This window comes from Bidens hawaiensis, unplaced genomic scaffold (assembly GCF_021521415.1).
Source record: "Bidens hawaiensis isolate Kalapana, Puna unplaced genomic scaffold, B.hawaiensis_p1.1 tig00010738_1, whole genome shotgun sequence".
NCBI classification, from domain to species: domain Eukaryota; kingdom Viridiplantae; phylum Streptophyta; class Magnoliopsida; order Asterales; family Asteraceae; genus Bidens; species Bidens hawaiensis.
The window spans coordinates 1,126-21,776 of NW_027491823.1; the positions used below are offsets into that span (position 1 = coordinate 1,126).

The 20,651-nt window shown below is 32.5% G+C and overlaps 1 protein-coding gene across 1 annotated transcript; it reads right to left on the reverse strand.

Annotated features, from left to right (window-relative positions):
* Positions 1-10,339: 10,339 nt before the first annotated feature.
* Positions 10,340-13,625, reverse strand: LOC143536104 (GDSL esterase/lipase At2g04570-like). Its single transcript, XM_077030173.1, has 3 exons — positions 13,099-13,625; positions 11,446-11,941; positions 10,340-10,760 (listed from the first exon to the last, which is right to left on the reverse strand). Exons 1-3 carry the CDS (start codon positions 13,450-13,452, stop codon positions 10,567-10,569), a joined length of 1,044 nt encoding a protein of 347 aa, XP_076886288.1. The 5' UTR covers positions 13,453-13,625; the 3' UTR covers positions 10,340-10,566.
* Positions 13,626-20,651: the final 7,026 nt, after the last annotated feature.

Consider the following 20,651-nt stretch of genomic DNA (forward strand, 5'->3'; position numbering starts at 1 on the left):
TATGTACGGTTAATGATAGTATTTTGGATGTTTATTTACACCCCATGTGTGAAATGTGTGATGTCTTATTATTTAATTACAAACAAAGTTTTTGAGAAGATAATCTAATTAAATTGTCATTGCTAATATGTGAGGATAACTCATAAAATTATACATCCCAACCTAATATATAACTATTCAATGTCACTTGTTATATTTATGTAAGTCTAACTTACATTTTTCTCGCTTATTTTATTTACCTTTAACCTCTTCATAATATATAAATGGATAAATTTGATATTAATAATTCAAACTATGACATACGGGACAATAATAGTTTAACTGATAAAAATGAAATTTTTACTATTGACGGCAAAAGCAATCTCCTTAGCATAATTCATAGATTTTACACTCACTTTACATTTGATTTATACTCGATTTCGCTTGTAGACATCAACACTCAAATCTTTGATAAAATATTTGAAGATTAATTGATTATGGATGTAATTGGATGTCTTGAATGTAAGTTGTTCATTTTATTTTTAACTTCATCTTCATTGTTCCTGTAAAATGATGTTTGACTCATGATAACTTCATGTTTTTGGTTTCATGAAAAGCCGCACTCCGACGTCAAGATGGTAGCGACGCCTGTGGTTAAAAATCAAACATATTTTAATGAAATTTTGAGGTTGAAAAATAAATGTATAGAGGCAGAATTCAAGAATGCATACAAAAAGTTTACGTTGGTTAAACATTTTAAATTTATTTATTTTATCAATAAAAATATTTTAAGCTTTTCTCAAAGTTTCTTGGATATAATAATTGCATGATGTATATGACATCGACCAGTTAATATGTAATTTGGATGTTTGATCTCAATATTCACCAGACCCGATATTTCAATATATGGACAATATCTTTAATCTCAATATTTTTCACCAGCCATACCAAAATACCGACTATGGCCCGCTACTTAACCGTTTGACCCTCTTAAAAAGCCTCTCTACATGTTTAAAAATTTTAATTGTTTATTTCACGTGTCATTTTCCCGGGTAGCATTCTAGTTCATTTGGCTGCATCAGGAGAAGAGGGGGGGGGGGGGGGGGGATTGTCTTCATGGCTTCATGGCAATGCAGCCCGACATATTTAATTTGTGAATTATATCGAACTTTATTTGCTTGTGTAGTTAAAACTTAAAACATCATATTGTTTGACAATCTCAATCTCATCCACCATATGCACACATGGGAAGTCATGTGTTTGACTTTCAGCCATTGCCACATCAAAACCAAGTAAAACTGCTTAAGTTTTGACATATTAGATTTTTTTATGTAGGTTTTAGATTATGCAAGATTCTAACATTGGATAATAGGCAAATAGCATAAAATTAGACTTCAATAATGAAACTATATATTACTAGCACGATATTTTGTGTAGCTTGGGAAAGAATATTGTATATTCAAATGTTCAAAACAATGATATAAACTTTACCGTTATGTATTAGGGGGGAAGGTTAACGTACAAATGAAATTAACGTGCTAAACGTGATAATCAAGTAGAGTAATTATGTATACAAGTAGAGTAATTATCTATGATGTAATTACATAATTACTCTACTTGTATACATAATTACTCTACTTGATTATCACGTTTAGCACGTTAATTTCATTTGTATTGGATCCAAACCCTATGTATAAATAAATTCGACATTTTTTTATAATAACTAATACTCCCTCTGTCTCATTTTAAATGTCTATTTTTTCATTTTTGGTTGTCCCAATTTAAATATCATTTCTATACATATAAATTCAATTTTCAATTGTGCCCTTACTATTACATATACCGGATATTTCAATTTCCAATTTTTGGTTGTCCCAATTTAAATGTCATAATAACTTAAAAGATATTATTGTTATTTTACAGCTCATAAAATAAAATGATCATACATTTCTTAATTTGTGTGTTTTGAAACCCATGACATTTAATATGGGACGGAGAGAGTATTATTGTATACACTTATGTTTTCTTGATTCTTATTTCTTAGAGCAAAGCTAAAATACTATACAGATTATGATAACATAATTACATAAAATATATCAAATCGGTAAACTTACACTACCTTATACTTTTTTAACATGACCTATTATTTTTCTTTGGGGAACTTATTCATATTCCAGTTATTTGCTTGATACTTTAAAGTAAGTGGAGCTATTTGTAAATACTAATGTACTAAAAGTGATTAAAATAACTAAATATAATACGAATACATGCAAATGTTATCCGGCTAAATACTTAAGGATGTGCTTGATTCTAATGATTAAACATAGGAATATTATCATCAATATTTTAATACATACACTATTTATTTTTCCTGAAAAAAATACACTTTAACATCATTTTAATATATTATAATCTGTAATCATGTTAGAACGAAAAGGCCAATAACCTAAATTTGCTATATCACAGTCTCTAAACTTATCAAAATGAACCTTCAACCAGTCAAAATTTGATGAAGTGAAATTATAATCTTATTTTGATCGATTTAGTGGTAATATATTTTTAACAACTATATGGACTTCATACAACCGCAATGGTATTGCTGGACTTTTTCGTGATATTTATTTATATTTGAGATTTTTTTTTTCACAAGAAATTGAAAGCTATGTCGCTTTTTTATTATATTAACCTTAAAACTTAACTATTACAGTTAAGCACCCTATAATAATAATAACAAAAAAATTAATTTGTATTATAGGCATGCATGAGTCAGTTTTGTGCTTAAACTGAACTAAAAGCTGACAACTTGATTTTTAAGTTTTAGAAAACGTACGATTTTAGTCTTTTTCGTTTTATAATAGGTTCCATTTTGTCGGTTTTACCATTCATGTTTAAAAATTTTGGGGTTAAAAAATAGCCCAAAGTAATTACTTTGGGCTTGATTTTTTTCGTTGTTTAATTAATGATTGTTTAATTTATGATTAACTTATTACACATTTGACTCCAAATTTCATGTGTTACACTTTTTATTAATTTCTTATAGAATAACTAAAACTGATTTTTTCAGTTCAATTTTTTAGGACTACACTAGTAAAATCGTCTTTTAATAAAACATAAACTAAATCACCTTATTATATTGATTCGATTATTTTAGTTTCATGCACTCATCTAATTTATAAAAATAATTGTGGACAAAGTCCTATTTTTTGTAATGCATATCTGTTAATGCCTTGAAAGTGGATAATCCGATTAACTTAACTAGAAACCGTTAGTGTCGTGATTTGATTACGAGTTAACTAAAAAGTAGACATAAATGAACGAGTCGGCTAAAAAAATAAAGGAAATTTGGATTTTAATAATTCCAACTTAACGTAGTTGGCCGATAATAATCCCAACTTTGAAAATAGCTGTCACTGATCCCAACTTTCACACTATTTGTTTTCATTGGACCACCGTTAAAAAAAACTTAACGGCGTTAAGTTTTTTCCAAATTTCAAACTGATATTTTAGGGCTTTTGATCGGAATGAGGATACGAGTCGATTGATGTAAAATTTACCATCAAACGGTCGTCCAAACGACTAAAGGATGCTTCAATTCCGATGTTTAAACTTTTAATTAACAAAAATCAAACTGTTTAAAGCGCCATTTCGAGTTAAGTGTTACATCAGTCGATTCATATTCTCATTCTGATCAAAAGCCCTAAAATATCAATCTGAAATTTGAAAAAAACTTAATGTCGTTAAATTTTTTTTAACGGAGGTCCGATGAAAACAAATAATGTGAAAGTTGGGACCAGTGACAGCTATTTTTAAAGTTGGGATTATTATTAATCAACTGTACTAAGTTGGGATTATTAAAATCTAATTTTCCAAAAATAAATAAAAACAACAAAAACATGCAAAACCCAACAAAGGAAGTGGTGACCCAACTTTAAGCAAACAAGAGTGCTGATTGGAGCCTATAAATATGCAAAATATTTGTTATTTATTCATTAACATATTTTAAATAATTATATAAACAGTGAAAATAAAATAACTTTGTAAAGTTATTTTGATGGAAGTTACAAAATATCTTTATCTTGTTAAATATTAATTTTATATCATGTAACATTAAGAACAAATAAATAAACTTCATAACTATTTTCAGAAGATTAATATCATTATTTCTTTCACTAACCAAAAAAGAACCTATAGAAGAAATATTATAAGGAATGTGACTCCTCAAACGTCTACCGTAACACCAACGCTTTGAAAGACCGTCAAATACGATTCGTTCGAATCCAATATGTCCTCCTTCTGCATTGGTGACACATGTGTGATCGTTTTGGTTGATAGAGCCAAAGGTATAGAGTATGAAGTTGAAGCATTTTTGTCATACATGCAAAACTTTTGTAGTTAAAACTGGTTTTGGTACCCGATTCCAAATTGAACAAGTCAAGATAGAGTTGCCTTTGGAATCTTGAATATTATTCCACATATTAATTGAGAGGTATGATATTGACTTTTGTCAAGGACATGCCTAATTCATATCTTTTTAAATAAACAATGACACGTTGGATTAAACAGAAGCTTGATTAAACACCCCCCGAGTCGTTTAACTTGGTTTTGAAAAGAAATTGTTGAAAAGTATTAATTCATTAGCAAATATATCTTGGTTGGTGTCTAAATTATTTTATTTTGGTTGTAGGATGTTAATTATTGATGAGGTAGCTGACTAGCTATGGGGCTTATATGACTGTTTTAAAAATTGAAGGGCTAAATTGGGCATTTGGAAGTTTGGAAAAGGCTGGAATTGCAGTTTTGGTCAAAATTTAGAGTATATAAACTCAATGGGTGTTTGGTAGCCTGATAATGATTTCATTACGAGACTATATCTAAATCGTTAGAGGTAGAGCATGCTTGGTTCATTTTTAAAAACATTTCCTAGTGATTTATGGAGCATCTTAATGAGAAAGTTACTGAACAATTCAGATGCTATCTCTTAATTGGTCGCCTCTTAATATCTCAACACAATATTACCAGACAACCACTCAAGTAAATTGTGGAAACATAAATATTATTTTTGAGGGTTTCGATTCTTTGTTTAGAATTTCCCTAAGTTTTACACCTTTCACTATGTGTTTTCTACTTCTCTTTCTCATTTTTGATTCTTGATCGTTACACATCGTAATAACCGTTCACAATATAGGTGAATCACAGTTGTATTTAAATTTAATAATCGGTCATTGTTCGTTGAATTTCTAACCTTGTCTGTTTATTTGAGAAATTTTCAAACGTTGTATATGAATAAATCTGTGAATTAATTTGTGTATTCACCCCCTAAATTTACAACCACCTCCCATATTAATAAATATTGTTTGTGCTTTGTTAACGAGTAGTTTGTTAATTTATTCGTGTTCATGCACATGATATCCAACACCAACGCGGTTGCCTCGATGCTTTGGTGGGCAAAGCCCAACTTCACGAATGTTGGTATACCAGTTTTAACCTAGTGTATCTAATAATATTGGTGCTTTTTAGATGATGGGACCATTAGAATGTGTTAGATTTGGCTAAAAAAAGGTATAACTCAAAACTAATCCATCCACATAGTTTACTAATAATATTATATACGGGTACCAATAGGAAACCACCTTACATGACAAAGAAAAGGATAGCATATTAATGGTCAAAATTTATAGGTCGGCGAATAATAACAGACAATATTTAGATCACTATATAAAATTACAAGAGACAACTTTAGCTGATTAATGTTAAAAATTAATCGGGCTACTTCTATTTTTAATAAAATAACTGAAGGCCTAAAATTAGTCAATTAAGTTTGTTTTTCTTCAGATTTATTCAATATAGTGCCAAAAAAAACTAAAAAAAATTCTATGCTTTGTCTTTGGGTTTGTGTTTAGTTTGATCACTCGTGCTAGCCTGGTTTTATGGTTTAGAATTTAGATGGTTAGCCTATTTTGTTTGTACATGTTTTGGTAGCTCTCTCCATCTTGGATACGTCTAGAGGTGGGTGTGATATAGGGGTGTTTGTGGTTGGTTTTGAACTTTTGATGGATTTTGAATTGAATCCAACAGAAGATCAAAATTTGGTCAAATTTGGTTTTCACATTTTTTAAAAAGTTGTTCGGCTTCAGTTTAATGTATCGAACCCCCTTCTCGCTCCCCGACGTTTTCGTCCAACCTTTGCCATCGGCCATAACCCGTTTCGGCACCGACAAGCAAACTCCAATAGATGTTGTACGCCGGATCTAAGTGTGTAGGCACAATTTCTAAATATCAGCATAGAGATTCTTGTTTAAATTACTACATATTAGGTTTTCAAAATTCTTAATATACTAACCATTATGTAATGTCCCAATGTCTACATAGAAAATGGTAAGCCACCTAATATTATTTGATGTGAGTATTTGACTAGAAGATTTTGATTCCAACTTTCACATAAAAGACAAAAAATTAGTAAATGTGTAAAAAATCAAATTGATCATTGAGAACAGATGAAAGAATTTTAAATAATCAAAAGTATAAGTTTGGTATGAGCATCTAGAGTACTTGACTCAATGATATATTCTCCTTAAGCTATTACATTTCTTATAATTATGCTTATTTTGGTACAAATACATACGTTATTCGTTTCTTACTTTTATAGTTTTAAGTCAATGATCATAGTATTTCTATTTAATATTATGACAATAAGGCTAAGGGTAATGGGGTTTGATTGAGCCCCAAGTGAGCCAAGCAAAATCTGACACGTAGGCGTTGATGTGGCACATGATCAAGCCCATCAACCAAGCCCTAGACGATGTAGTGGTCCAGGTGATCAGGGGCTTGATTGATTTTTTTATTTATTATTATTTTTTTGTTATATACACAAATATAAATTAAAATACTTCATTAAAACATAAATAAAAATGAAAATAAAAAGGAAAATAAAACGTTACATATAAATAGCGCTTTTATTTTTGTGTTGCCAACTCCTTCCAAATACGTTCTTTTTCTTCCTCCATTAGCGCTTGGTCGTATGGCGGTAGGTGGCTAAAGTCTTTGGCTAGAAAAGCCAAACTCTTGAAACGGGTTCTTTTGTGTCGAGCTTCACCAATCGATTGGAGGCCACTTGACAATTCCTTAATTTCTTTTTTATAGTCGCCATCAACAACCGTTTTTTTCCCACGATCCCTACCCGGAGGGTGGCTACAACCTTGGTATTTCAAATGACATTCGGACAAGTTTAGGTCGAAGTCAATATGATTCTCCGACCCGCTCGAAGAGACGTATGTGCCGGATGCACTAGTTTTTGTACGTTTTGCCCCATCGCCCATGTCCTCCACACATAGTTCAATCCATTTCAAGCACTTTCTTAACACCTCCCACAAGTTGCCATCGTCAAACGTCTTCACCACCCCATACCTCCGCAACACCTCTTGTTTCCATTCATCACAAGTGAATTGGTAAACCGCGAGATCATCGGACCCACTTGGCCGCATTCGATTAGCATTGCGGTTATGTATGTTGGTAAACAATCCTACATATTTACGAGTATCGGTCCACCGACCCGATATCATATTATCGATACGAGCCCTACTCCCCACTTGTTCATAAACACATTCCCGAACCTTGGCCCAAAAAACTCTAGCTTTTTGAAAGTCGGCTACAAAATAAATAACAAAAAATGTAATAAGTACACATAAAACTTAAAAGATATATTAAACAATAAAATTCACGAAATAATTTACCCGCGTTCCGATCTTGGGATATTTCAATCCAAGCTTTCGCCAACGCAAGCTTCTCTTCTTTAGACCACGGAGTAGTCTTCCGCTTCTCTGGTGCTGAAGGACCATCCGCTTCGCCGGTCTTCTTTCCCTTCTTTTTGTGGGATCGTTTTGTCGCCTCCGGTTGTGTTTCCGGGACCGAAAAATCAGGTTGTGACATCCCAATGAACTCTTGAAACGAATCGTTGTCCATGTAGTTACATTCCTCGGGAAATTGAGTGTCGTTGATGTTGCCCCAACCCGACATGGTTTGTAACTTGATAGATTCTAAAATTATTAGAGAGAAATGTAGTGAGAATGATGTGTTATTGTTATAAAATGGGGTAATTATTTATAATGTGTTATTTATTTAAAAAAAAAGAAAAAGAAATTAACTAGCCAGCGGCTAGTTTTTTGAAACCCACAGCCCAACGGCAAGTTTCTGTCCCGCGGTCACAGCCACGCCGCCCAACCGCGCCTGCTTTCACCTGAGGGGTGTAGCGGTGTTCGCGAGCCACGTAGGCGGCCGCGCCCACCGCTCACTCCCCACTACTCTCAGTCTAAGAAAAATAATATTTTTCTTAAAGCCATCAAAATTGTTGAGACGATCATGTAACATAATTTTACGTGACACAATTTATTTAATGTATCGTCTAATGTAAGTATTGTTTCATGTGGTGTAAGAAGATGTACAAATCACATCTCATTAGTAGAAGGATAGTGAGGGTTGCTGGTGAGGTCGGCATCACTTATTCAACATGTCTCAAGTTTGTGGATTCCATTGGCTTCACATAGCATAACCAGAAAAGGACGGTGACATGATCAAAGTACAACTACGAACTAGGAAAAAAAACAAGAAACAAAGGATACCTTTGGTTTTACACTCGGGACCAGTTACATATTCCACCAACTTTTCGACACATGAGATTTCGTATAGATACTTAAAACAACTAGGGATTCTAATCTATCCTTAAAAACAACTTTCAATGCGTAACTTAAATATTGAATTTTTAAGACTTGAGCTTTCGACATTTGTGTGTTTAAAATATTTTGTGTCTACCACCGTGTCACCAACCCTAGGATAGAATTATAAAAATAATTAAGTTAGTACTCCCTCCGTTCAATTAAAAGTGTCCACATTTTCTTTTTTATTTGTTTCATTACAAATGTTCACTTTCAAACTTTATTAGCTAATTTCCAAGTTTACACTTAAACACACAATTAACATTAATAAATAATATTTATGAACCTAATTTCCAAAGGTATTATTGTCATTTGGTATGCAAAAAAAAAAACAATAATTTAATTTACCTTAAACTTTGTGTTTTTTAAACTAAGACACTTTAAACGGGATAAAGGGAGTATTATTTTAGTCTATATATGTAATATCTAAAACACCCTCCCGAGACCCTGCTAATAGCTATGCTATTAATGGGATTTTTACTGGGTATGATTGATTGATTTATAAAATTTAACTAAACCGAAAAGGTTACATAAAACCAATGTTGTTATGATAGGACCGGATTGGCTAGTCGAACCGGTATTTGGTCCACCAACCGGTCCGGTTCTATGCAGCCCGTTCGGTTTCAGATTACCGGTCGGTTTGAACCGGTTCACCGGTCCGACCGAAAAACCGGCGCGGTTGAACCAGTTTACTATGAAAAACTTTTAATAAAAAAATGCTTTTTAAGTCCAAACCACCATTTTTTAAGGAAAATTGTTCGGCCGGTCCGACCGGTAAACCGTTTGCCCATCTTGTTTGGCGTCCGATTCGGTTATGAAAACATTGCATAAAACTGTACAATCATATGCCGTGTATAATATTTTGAGATTATAAGGTCACAAATAAAGTTGTAACTCACCCGTATCCAACCACATATAGCTTATTAATAATAACATCATATACCGGAACCAATATGAAACCACATAACGAAGACAACGAAAAGGATAGCAAATTAACGGTCAAAACTTATAGGTCGGTGAAGAACAATATTTCTAGATCTCTATACAAAATTAGAGGACACAAATTTATCATATTTTTGATAAAAAAAATAACCTCATACCTCTAGAGTCTAGACACCTGAGTAGATAGTTTTATTTTAAATGAGTTGAATTTTATGGCATGTGGTTTCACTTTTAAGTGATGATCTATGATTTGCCTTTGTCTAAGTGGTTAGTTGATAAATGATGTTTTTTAATTAGACTGTATTTTTAATCCAAGTTTTATCAAGCTCCTCCTCTGACGGGTTGGGCTGGGTTAGGCTGGGCTGTACCGTTTTACTATTATTTAATCTATAAAAATTATCACTTATAAGTACAAAGCAAACCATGATTCATAAGGCCTAGGGATATACATTCCTTAATATCATTCCACACATTCGTCATATCAGCCTCCCTCCCATCATTCAACCAAATAAACACATCATTCTCCACCATTTTATTATCTAATAAAAACTGAAAAAGAATAGAAAAACAATATTTTTTTTATTGGTTAACCCTCAAATGACGAGGGTCATTATGCTCAAGTCATGCATGACAAAAGGAGGGGGTGGGGGGTGGGGGGGTTGGTTCGGGGAGACCCCTTGCGTGAGGGAAGCCATGCCAGCTTCCATGTGGGACTACCCACCATCCACCTCATCTCTTGCGTGAGGTATACCGGATGGCCTAAACAAACAAACTATTGTTATCGACACACGCCAACCCAAAGAATGACAATTCACTTATAATTTGAAACAACAAGATGCAATTTCTTTTTTATGCACCATACATAACGCCATGAATATGACAAATCATATAAATATGGCACCACACCACATTTTATAAATCCACCCTTTCAAAGGTACTACAGTAGCTTAGAAAGAACGGTTTTGAACAAATGCTTAGCAACGATACGGTTGGTTTTCTCGGTAGGATGGAAAGAATCCCAGAAAACATATTTGTTGGCATCTGAGCAGGTAAATGGATTATATTGATTGCACATATATCCCATCTCAAACATTCCCGTTGAACAACATGCCACCGCTGCTGACTCGAATCCTGCGTAAAATTCAACAATGATAACTATATTGTGAGCTCAGTTGAAAAGTTCTAGTTCTTAACTGTTATTATTATTTAAAAAGACAAAATCCAAATCAAATATTTATGTTTTACGGTGTAGGTAGAGATACTGCAATGTATACATGCGGGTGGCGAAGCTTGGACTAAGACACCTGCGGGGGGGACTCAAAATGAATACAAGATTTCACAAACGATGGAGGACGGGCTCAAATTTTCGGCCGTAAACTGTTAAATTATAAGATATTTCGGACGAAAACGAACAAATTTACAATACTACAAAAAAAAACAGGGGGCCGCCACCCCCGACCCTAACTAACCTTCGCCTCTGTATACATGACTAAGAAAGCTCGGGTTGAACTAGGGGTCGTGGGGTCCGCCGACCCATCATAAAAATTATTGTATCACCAAAAAGTGTCAAATCGTGTTGCATTGGTGGGCTTTGGGTTTAAATCATTAGATCCGAACGCAACCGGTTAACAAAACAAGTCAAATGGGTTGAAGTGTTGTAACTTGTAAGCAAGTTTTAAACGTGTTAAATGAGTCGGCGTACAGTTTCTAGGTTGACCTGTAAAATCAAACGGTTTTAAACAGGTCAACCTAAACAGAACCCATTTAACTAAATGAATAGATCCAAACACGACCCAAAAAGAGAAGAAAAGATTACCAAAAGAAGACGGATTTCGAATAATTTGTTGTAAAATAGGATACGGGTTGGAAAACACGATCTTGCTCCCAGGAAGCTCAGCATTTAACCGTTTGAGTAAACCACTCAACTTTAGATTAAACACCCTGGCCACTTTGCTATACTTAGCATTGCATTTTCTTCCATTTCCAGTTATGAAACTCGTGGTCCGCTCCAATGGTAAACAACCCATAGGAGGAAGACCCCCGAGTGAAAGTTTTCTTGCACCGAGGCCGTAGAGCCTCTTGATAAGCGACCCGGCGATGTTGACTAGAAAATTTTGATATTGGGTGACGTTGTATTGGGATCTCCTTGTGGCAAGTGTGTAGTAGTTCTCAAGGAAGTCATTTGTGCCCATGCTTATAAGGTAGACTGCTTCTGATATAATGGTGTTGGCCTTTTTGACACCCAAATGGGCTCTTAATTTTTGCTGGTATTGCTTGTAGTACTTTACTTGCTTCCATAGAGGTATCACTGACTGTATTTTAAACAACCCATAAGTTTAGTGCTTTAGAGGATTAAAATTATGATGACCGATATTTAAAACATTTTTTTTATATATTTAGTGGATACATTAATAAAATATTCTGAAAGAGAACTAAATTTTGATATAAATACATGCTTTAAATATGCTAATGATTTTGTTAAAGAAAAAAGGTTAAGATTAAACTTACCGGAGCAAATTGGAAACATTAATTAGGAAAAAAAAGAGAGTAAAAACTCTATAATAATCAATAAAGTTATAAATTTTATAAATAGTAAAAGCAACAAAATATTTGAAAATTAAAACCTAAGAAAACATTAAACATTTAATGAAGTGGTAAGACCTTGAAACAAGTCTATTTAAAGCATGCAATTATATAAAAAATAAGTCTATTTAAAGCATGTAAATATATCACTTTTTGACTTCTTAAATATTTGCATACTATGGGGTTTGAACCCCTAACCTCATATTTCATATCTTAACACCTTACCATCTAGGGATTGCTATCCAATTGATATCAACATTTTGAGCTTCGGGATCGCTATGGTACGGTATTTGTATTTCCCGAATTTTTATCTTCAATATCGGTACCGTCTCGGTAGTGGTACCACACCGGTAGCGAACTTAATATTTCGGTACCGGTACCGGTACCAATACCAAGAATTTGTGATTTTTAGGATCGATATTTTTAATACTGATACCGGCCGGTAACGGTACAGTACCGAGCTCATCCCTATTACCATTTCATCTAAGCGGGAATGATATTTTTTTGACTTCCTATTAAAATTTTAAAATAATAAGAAAATACAGTAAATGTATTGGGAATTGGTCATATTGATTTTTAATAAACAGCCTATCTCATTTTGCAAATTGACTAAATTCATTTTTAGCCCGAGAAAAATGCCTATTACTTCAAAGGCTTATAAATGTATAGAAAAAAAAAGTAACAACTTTTCTAAAAATAACATACGTTGTAAAATGTAATCAACTAATTATACAACTGGCTATTAATGCTACATTCATTGCAAAAAATATGTACACATGCATCACATCTAATATAGGTATATATGTTTTATTATTCTAATTTTTCATAAAGTTATAACATTTATTATTAGGCAAATTAGCATAAAAATTCACATGGAGAAACTTACAAGTACATCAGAAGTAGCATTATCGTAACCGGTACCAGCAGAGGCAAAGCAAACACCAATAGCGAAATCCGAAATGTTGTAAGCAGGATCTAAGTAAGCCGGGACAAACTTCCAGAGACCAAACGATTCGGACATAAAATCAGTTGGAACACGCCCGTTTGAAAATCTTCCAGTAGCCTTTCCACCGAAAAAATCACGACCGTATGGATGGAAATTGCTTTTCAAAAGCGTTTCGATATGGTTGTTGTTGCCGGCATCCACCGAGGAGTCACCAAACACGATCACTGCCGGGACCTTGGCTCCGTTGGTGCAGATTTGCATGAGGAGCATAGCGAAAATAATGAAGGTTCCCATTTGAAGAATTTAAGGGAGAGTGCCTAGAGAAGAGTGGGTGTAGAGGTGAGTATAAATAAGAAGAAAGTGTGGAGTTTGTTGGAAATAATAAATGGCCAATTATATTATTGCACTTTTTGAGGTTGTAATTAATAAAATAATAAATATAGTTGTCTTTTTGACTTGTAATATATAAATATACTAGTCAATCTCTGGTCTTTAATTTTATCAATTTTAATTTCATAGGACATATATTCACCACAAGGATTGTTGGTACGTTGTTGGGGTGTCGTTTTTATTCGAAATTCGAATATTGAACTTGACCTGAATTAATCTGAGCTCAAATAACTTGAACCTGATTATATGGACTCCAAAACTCGAAGGTGGTATTCGATTCGTTAATTGAGTTAAAAACTATTTCTTTTGGAAAGATGATGATTTATTTTTTTTGTTTACACTTGATACGATTTGGCTTTGGATTTGTGTTTTTTTATTTGACATAAATAAGTCAATATATGTGTTTGAACCAGCGGCCACTATATCCCTCCGCCGCTGACACTGTTTGGTTGTACGAAAGTCAATTATATTAGATGGATATATCTCATATATAACAAAGTTTCTTAATTGTTTTTGGTTGATTGTTATCACTTTCATATTGTTACAATCTAGGGGTGTTTGGGGTTTTTTTAATTGGGTTTCAGGTTATTCAGATTTTATGTTTATTCTACCCTTTTAACGACCTAAATAAGATTCGGCTTAATCGGTTTTGAGTTATTTAGTTTCGGGTTTATTCGTATCAGGTTAATCAGTGTTCAGTTTCTAAGTACAAGTTAAAATGCATACTTTACAATTTAACTTAGCATGATGTTCATTAGATAATAAGTGCAAAATGCCAAATATAAAACTCTCATTATGATTATTCATTCAAACTTGTACAACAATTCGTTTCTTTTTGGTTTTATATTTAATCTATGGTATTGAATTAACAAGCAACAAGCGAACCCATTATCATTTAATAATATATATATATATATATATATATATATATAATCTATCTATAATATATATAAACGAAGACATAAAAATCTTACGTGTCGCTATGCGGTCGCTCCACCTTTTTTTGGAGTCACCATATTTGCTTCACTTTTAAATGGAGGCTTCTCATGCATTTGACCCGAATTTATGGGTATGGTCTTACCGAACCCAGATATTCCTTAAACGGGTTATAAAATCTCATTAAATAAAAAATTATTCTCACCAAATTATTGATGTAAAAATTCTATAAAATAGGATATACTAAAAATTAATATCTTATTTATTTTAAAAAAGATATATATATTATTTAAAATAAAAAACCAATTTTATAGTAAAAAAAAATAAACGGGTCTTGGATCTCATCAAACCATAAGTATATTATTAACTTTCATAAATATCATTTATAATTAAAAAAACCAATTTTATAGTAAAAACAATAAACGGGCCTTGGGTCTCATCAAAACCATATAGCTTTTAAACCGAGTTATAACATCTCATTTATTTGTGAAATAATTTATCATCAAACCATAAGTATATTATTAACTTTCATACAATAAAAAAAATATAAATTCAAAAAATAAATAAATTTTTAGAACAAACAATATAAAACACTCACCGTAATACGGGGGATAAAAACCAATATATATATATATTCAAATCCATTGAATATGAAAAAATTAGTTAAAACTTTTGGGTAATGATTTTTTATAAAAAGTTTTAAAAAAACTATAAAAAATACTGACAAGCATTATAAATGAACCAATAAAATATTAGTCTATAAAAAGCTGAAAATTATTCATATAATTGGTCAATAAGCCCAACCCAATTAATATATATATATAATACCTAAATAAAAAAAAACAATAACAAAGAAGCGACCAATAAATTCTGATCGCCTCATCGCCGGACTTCAACAAGACAACAAACGTTGGCCGACCAAAAAGTCACGATTTAAGATGTTATGAGACTAGCATCCAAAAGCGGCCAAACACTTGGTGTCCCAATCTTCTACTAGCGTAATGGTTTGATAATGAAACGTAGGTTTTGAGAACGTGAGGTGACAAGGAGTTGCGTCCACCAAGCGGCCAAACACTTGGTCTAAGAATTTTAATAATAATATCATTATCAGCCAACAATATAATACAATTCAAGTTGCATTAAATATTGGCAGGATACTCCCAAACATAAGAAGAAAATTTTGTTGTTGAGTACGGGATACGAATGTGTTGGAAACTGTCAATGAAACATATGTTGGATCGGATGGTCACCAGCCAACCACTACATGGACTATATGCATGAAATCATTGTATAAATACAGACGTGAAACACATTAAGTTTCTCATCTTTTTTCTTCCTTCATAATGGCTTCAAAGGCATTCCTTCTTGTGGCCCTAGCTTTTGCTATTGTTCTTTTGCTCATTACCTCACAACTCGATGCGGCTGAAGACTTAACGTCCAAACATGGCTGAAGACTTAACGTCCAAACATGATGGTAAGTAGCTTCATTAGTTAGGTTTTTAGCTTTAGTTAGGCCAAATGTTGTGGAGAAGTGATGTGGCATCACTCTCTGTCACCTCATCCATTTTAGCCACTAAAACTATTACACTCCTTTGTCACTGCATCTATTTTAACCACTAAAACTATTACACTCTCTGTCACCGCATCCATTTTAACCACTAAAACTTTTACGTTCATAAAACAAAGAGATAGGCGCCAAAAGGTGAATATATGCCTCTTTGGGCGCTAGTCTAGTTATGATGCCTACGGAAAATGCGGTTAGGACACATCTAATTTTTTCAACCAATCAAACTATCTCACTCTTACTTTCATAAAAAAAGGATTAAATAATACTTAACGACTTGTTTTAACCATTACACAGTTTTGATGGTTTAGTTAGTGAATGACCTTCCTTCTACGCGGCATTCAGTAGCAGTGATATGACGTCACTTTAATTAACCAACCATCATCCACAATACATAGTCTTAGTTTAACAGAACTATAAACTTCTGATTTGCAATGGACACTAAAATGCAGGTGAGGTTGACAGCCGTGACGATCATGGACATGGAGGATACCACCATGGTGGACATGGAGGAGACGACGATGACGACAATGATGGTAGTGATGGTGGAGGAAGATATGGAGGTTGTAGGTATGGTTGCTGTGGATGGGGACATTATCACCACCACCACCATCACGAAGGAGGGTGCAAGTGCTGCTCATCGTTTGAGGAGGCAACCGCTTATAAACAAACCAAAAACGGGTGAGAAGGTTTTATATATATGTAACAAGACTATAAGAGTGCCTTTGTAAACCATTTTCATTGAAAGATTGAATGATATTGTTGTATTTTGACGTATGTAATATATGTGTGATTGGTATATATGATTAATAAAAAATTTGAGCAAATTACCGAAAACGTCTTTTAATGTTAAATATTTAATCTTCAAAAATCACATTGAAAGTCTATAAGTAGAGGGAAATTAATGTATAAATGAAATTAGCGTGTTAATCATTTATTTAATTATTTTATGATTTAATTACATAATTACTCTAATTGTATATATAATTAATCTACTTGATTCTCACAATTAACACGCAAATTTTATTTGTATTCGATCCAAATTCATTTAATACATATTATATCGTTTTGATTTTTTTTCTTTTGCATTTCTTTTTTATTCGTTCCTTTAATTATTTTAATCACTTTTATCCTAAAACTAAATCATTAGTTAAATCAATTTACCCTAATATGTGATTATAAATCACAGGTTAACTTGCTGTAATCACATGTTTTCTTATTTTTAACCATTCAACATATTAACCAAATTAGTTATTTAATGTTAGTTTATATACGAGGGTCAAATTATTTTATAAATGTGGAATAAAAATGAGATTGATGAGAATGATTTTAAAAAACACCTCAAAAAAATTAATAAAAAAATCATAACTCAAAATTTAATAAAAAAACGAAAATATAAAAACACAAAAATGTTTCTACCGTCTTTCTCGTTCTAAAAAAAGACACAATAGTGAGTGAAAAAGAACATTGTGTCTTTTTGTTTATCACTGTGTTTTGTGATTTTTTTTCGTCATTGATTGTGTCTTTATTCTTTAACATTGTGTCTTTTTTCTTCTTTATATTATGTTATATTACTCAACATTGTGTTATATTTGGTTCGACATTGTGTTATATTTTGGATCTATTGTGTCTTTTATTCATTTTCGTCATTGTGTCTTTATTCTCGACATTGTATCTTTTAAAAACTATGTTAGAATAAAATTAAATTTTTGGACTCAAGTGAAGCATTAATTAAAATATAATATTTATTTAACGGCCCGTGATGAAGCTTCACCAACCCTTGCATGGCTCGACTCAACGTTTTTACACCCCTAAATCAAGTATAATTTAACTTGTTTTTTTTAAACAAGAAAAATATATAGAAAAAATTAGTAAACAAAAATAATATACTAAAATAAGAATCTATAATGAAAATTTTACATTTTATAAAAAAAATAAATTGATTAACTAATTAATATCTTTAGAATAATTCAGAATATAAAAGTGGAGATAAGAATTAAAAAAGAAAAAAAATTACGAAAAGAAAAAAAATTAAAAGAATAAAAAAGCAGTTTTAAAAACTACTGTAAGTCCTGAATAACCACAAACGAATCTGTTCGAACACAAATAAAGAGACAGAATCTCAAGCTTTGTGTGAATTGTAATTAATAATGAGTATGAACACGATCGATGTTCAAATGTGTGTTACATCAAAGCCCCTAATATCTTCTCTACAAATAAAGAGTATTACATTGAAACTCCTATTTATAGTATACAAGTATCTTCACAAGTATGCTCAAACACTTAAAAGTACCCCTTGATAAGCATCGGTCATAATTTTGGACAACCTTACCTTTGAGGCTTTGACATTGACCGATGCTATCAAAACCCAATCAATCAGCACTTCAGTTTAACCTTCTTTGCTTCTTTGAAAGATCCACGAAGTCTAGTTTACGGGGAAAGGTTTAATATGTACAAACTAACGTTTATTATTTTTATTATTAAGTAATTAGTATTTAGGCTAGATTAATTAGGATGTGAGTCATGGTTATTCATAAACGTCGTACCCTTTTACATGGGATGTATCAGATCGATCGTATTATGTTATGTACATGCGTTAATATATAATCCTTTGTGACCGTGATTACAATTGAATACAACAAATATCTCAATTCTCGGCATCTACTCTTCATGATTATAAGTTGATGAATATGATGTGATTCTTGATTTAAAATAATTATGTTTAGTATTGGTGGAGACGTGAAGAAATTACCATAGTTATATCACTTTAAGGAAAAAAAAAGAACGTTAAAAGAGAAGTAATTTTATTTAGATTAAAAAAACAAATCAGTTGGACCAACTTAATAAGGTAATGGATAAACTACTAGAAGTAAACGCAAACAGCTAAAAAAAGATGGTAACTTCTCAACAACTTTTGTTATTCATAATAACGTTACCCACAACTTGATAGCCAATATGACTATTAGACTATAAAGATGGTTACATAAAACTTAAAATAATTAAAAGCTAGAACTACACGTATTTTCAAACTTCTCTTTTATTTTACTGTGTATATACATAATAGCTGAAGGGGGGCAACGATCCTGTAATAATCAATTTTATATCCAAATATGTTAGTTGTTGTTTAATAGCTTTTCTTATTTTGTTTATATTTGTTTTGGGCTGGTCACCGAAGAGTTATGGGCTTAAAGCTGACGTCTTGGATTTGGGCTTGAGGCTGAAAGATTTGGATTCGGGCTTGAAGTTGAAGTTATTGGGCTTATATGCTTGCATTGTGAACTGTCAAGGCCTAACTCGGATTATTATTTTTCTTTCTTTCTTTTTTTTTTCTTTTTAGACCATCCGTAGTGGTGGCTTTATGGTGTCATAAAGCCTGGGAACACCACCCTCTTAGGCATTATGTTTGGCTTTTTGAACAAGGCGTTTCCTACATAACGCGCGTTTTGAGGGTTTATGTTATTTTAATTTATTTTATATTAAAGATGTAATGAATTATTATTTAAAAAACAAAAAGGTGCAAAAGTGATTGGACGCCACATGGCGCATAACTTCAAGGGTGGAGCTTTATGACTACACCCTGTTTTTGTTAAAATCCATAACTCTGACTGGACGCCATGTGACGCATAACATTCAAGAGTGGTGCTTTATGACTACATATAGTCTTACTTAATAAACCCTTTTTTTATCATAAAAAATAAACTGATTATAATAAAGTGACATTATATTTTCTTATGCCCTTACCATTATTAGCATGAGACTTGAGAGGAGGAAGTGGTTGAAGGAAATAGCGGACATGTTTTTAAATATTGCAACCAATTCTTATGATCCACATCATCCTTCCATTTAGAACTTTTTATTTTATTATTTAATTTAAGCATTATGTTTATTATATTTTAAATAATAATAAAGTTTTAATATCAATCTTGTTTTTTTTTCCCAAGATCGTTCCGATATAAATTATAACGAACATAGAGATGTTTTAAAAAATAAGAATTATCTTTGATCTAACTAGAGTTTATGGAATCGTGTTTGAATCAACATATTGGATGATGTATAATTATCGGTATTTGTTAACTTTTTTTGTGCATTTAAAACATAACTTAAAACTTGTGGTTGTTTGCTAACGTTATGTACTTCTTTTTTTATTGGTTTTCGAGTAGACTTGAAAAAAGTGAATGAAAAATTCTTTGCTTTTCATGTAAATTTTCTTTTCTAAAATTCTTTTCTTTTCGTTATTGAAGAGGTAGGTCCCAGCAGAGCCCAGTTGGACCCGCAAGACTCACCTCAAAGAGGGACGTCTGCGCAGTTGAACCCGCAAGACTCACCTTCAACAGGGACGTCTGCGCAAAGGCTAAACTTGCAACTCACCTTGAAGAGAGACGTCTGCGCAGAAACCAACTGGATCCGCAGGATCCACCATGCTCAGAGACGTGACGTCCTTACGCGCAGTACACAAGCTGTTCCCGCAGGAAAAGCCTCCCAATGGTCGACGTACTCTGCCTGTTCCCGCAGCAACGGATACTAGCCATCAGGGAAGGCTACCCGCGCAGCAAGGCTACACGCACAAGGCACTTAACTCTTAAATAATTCAGTAATGTCACCT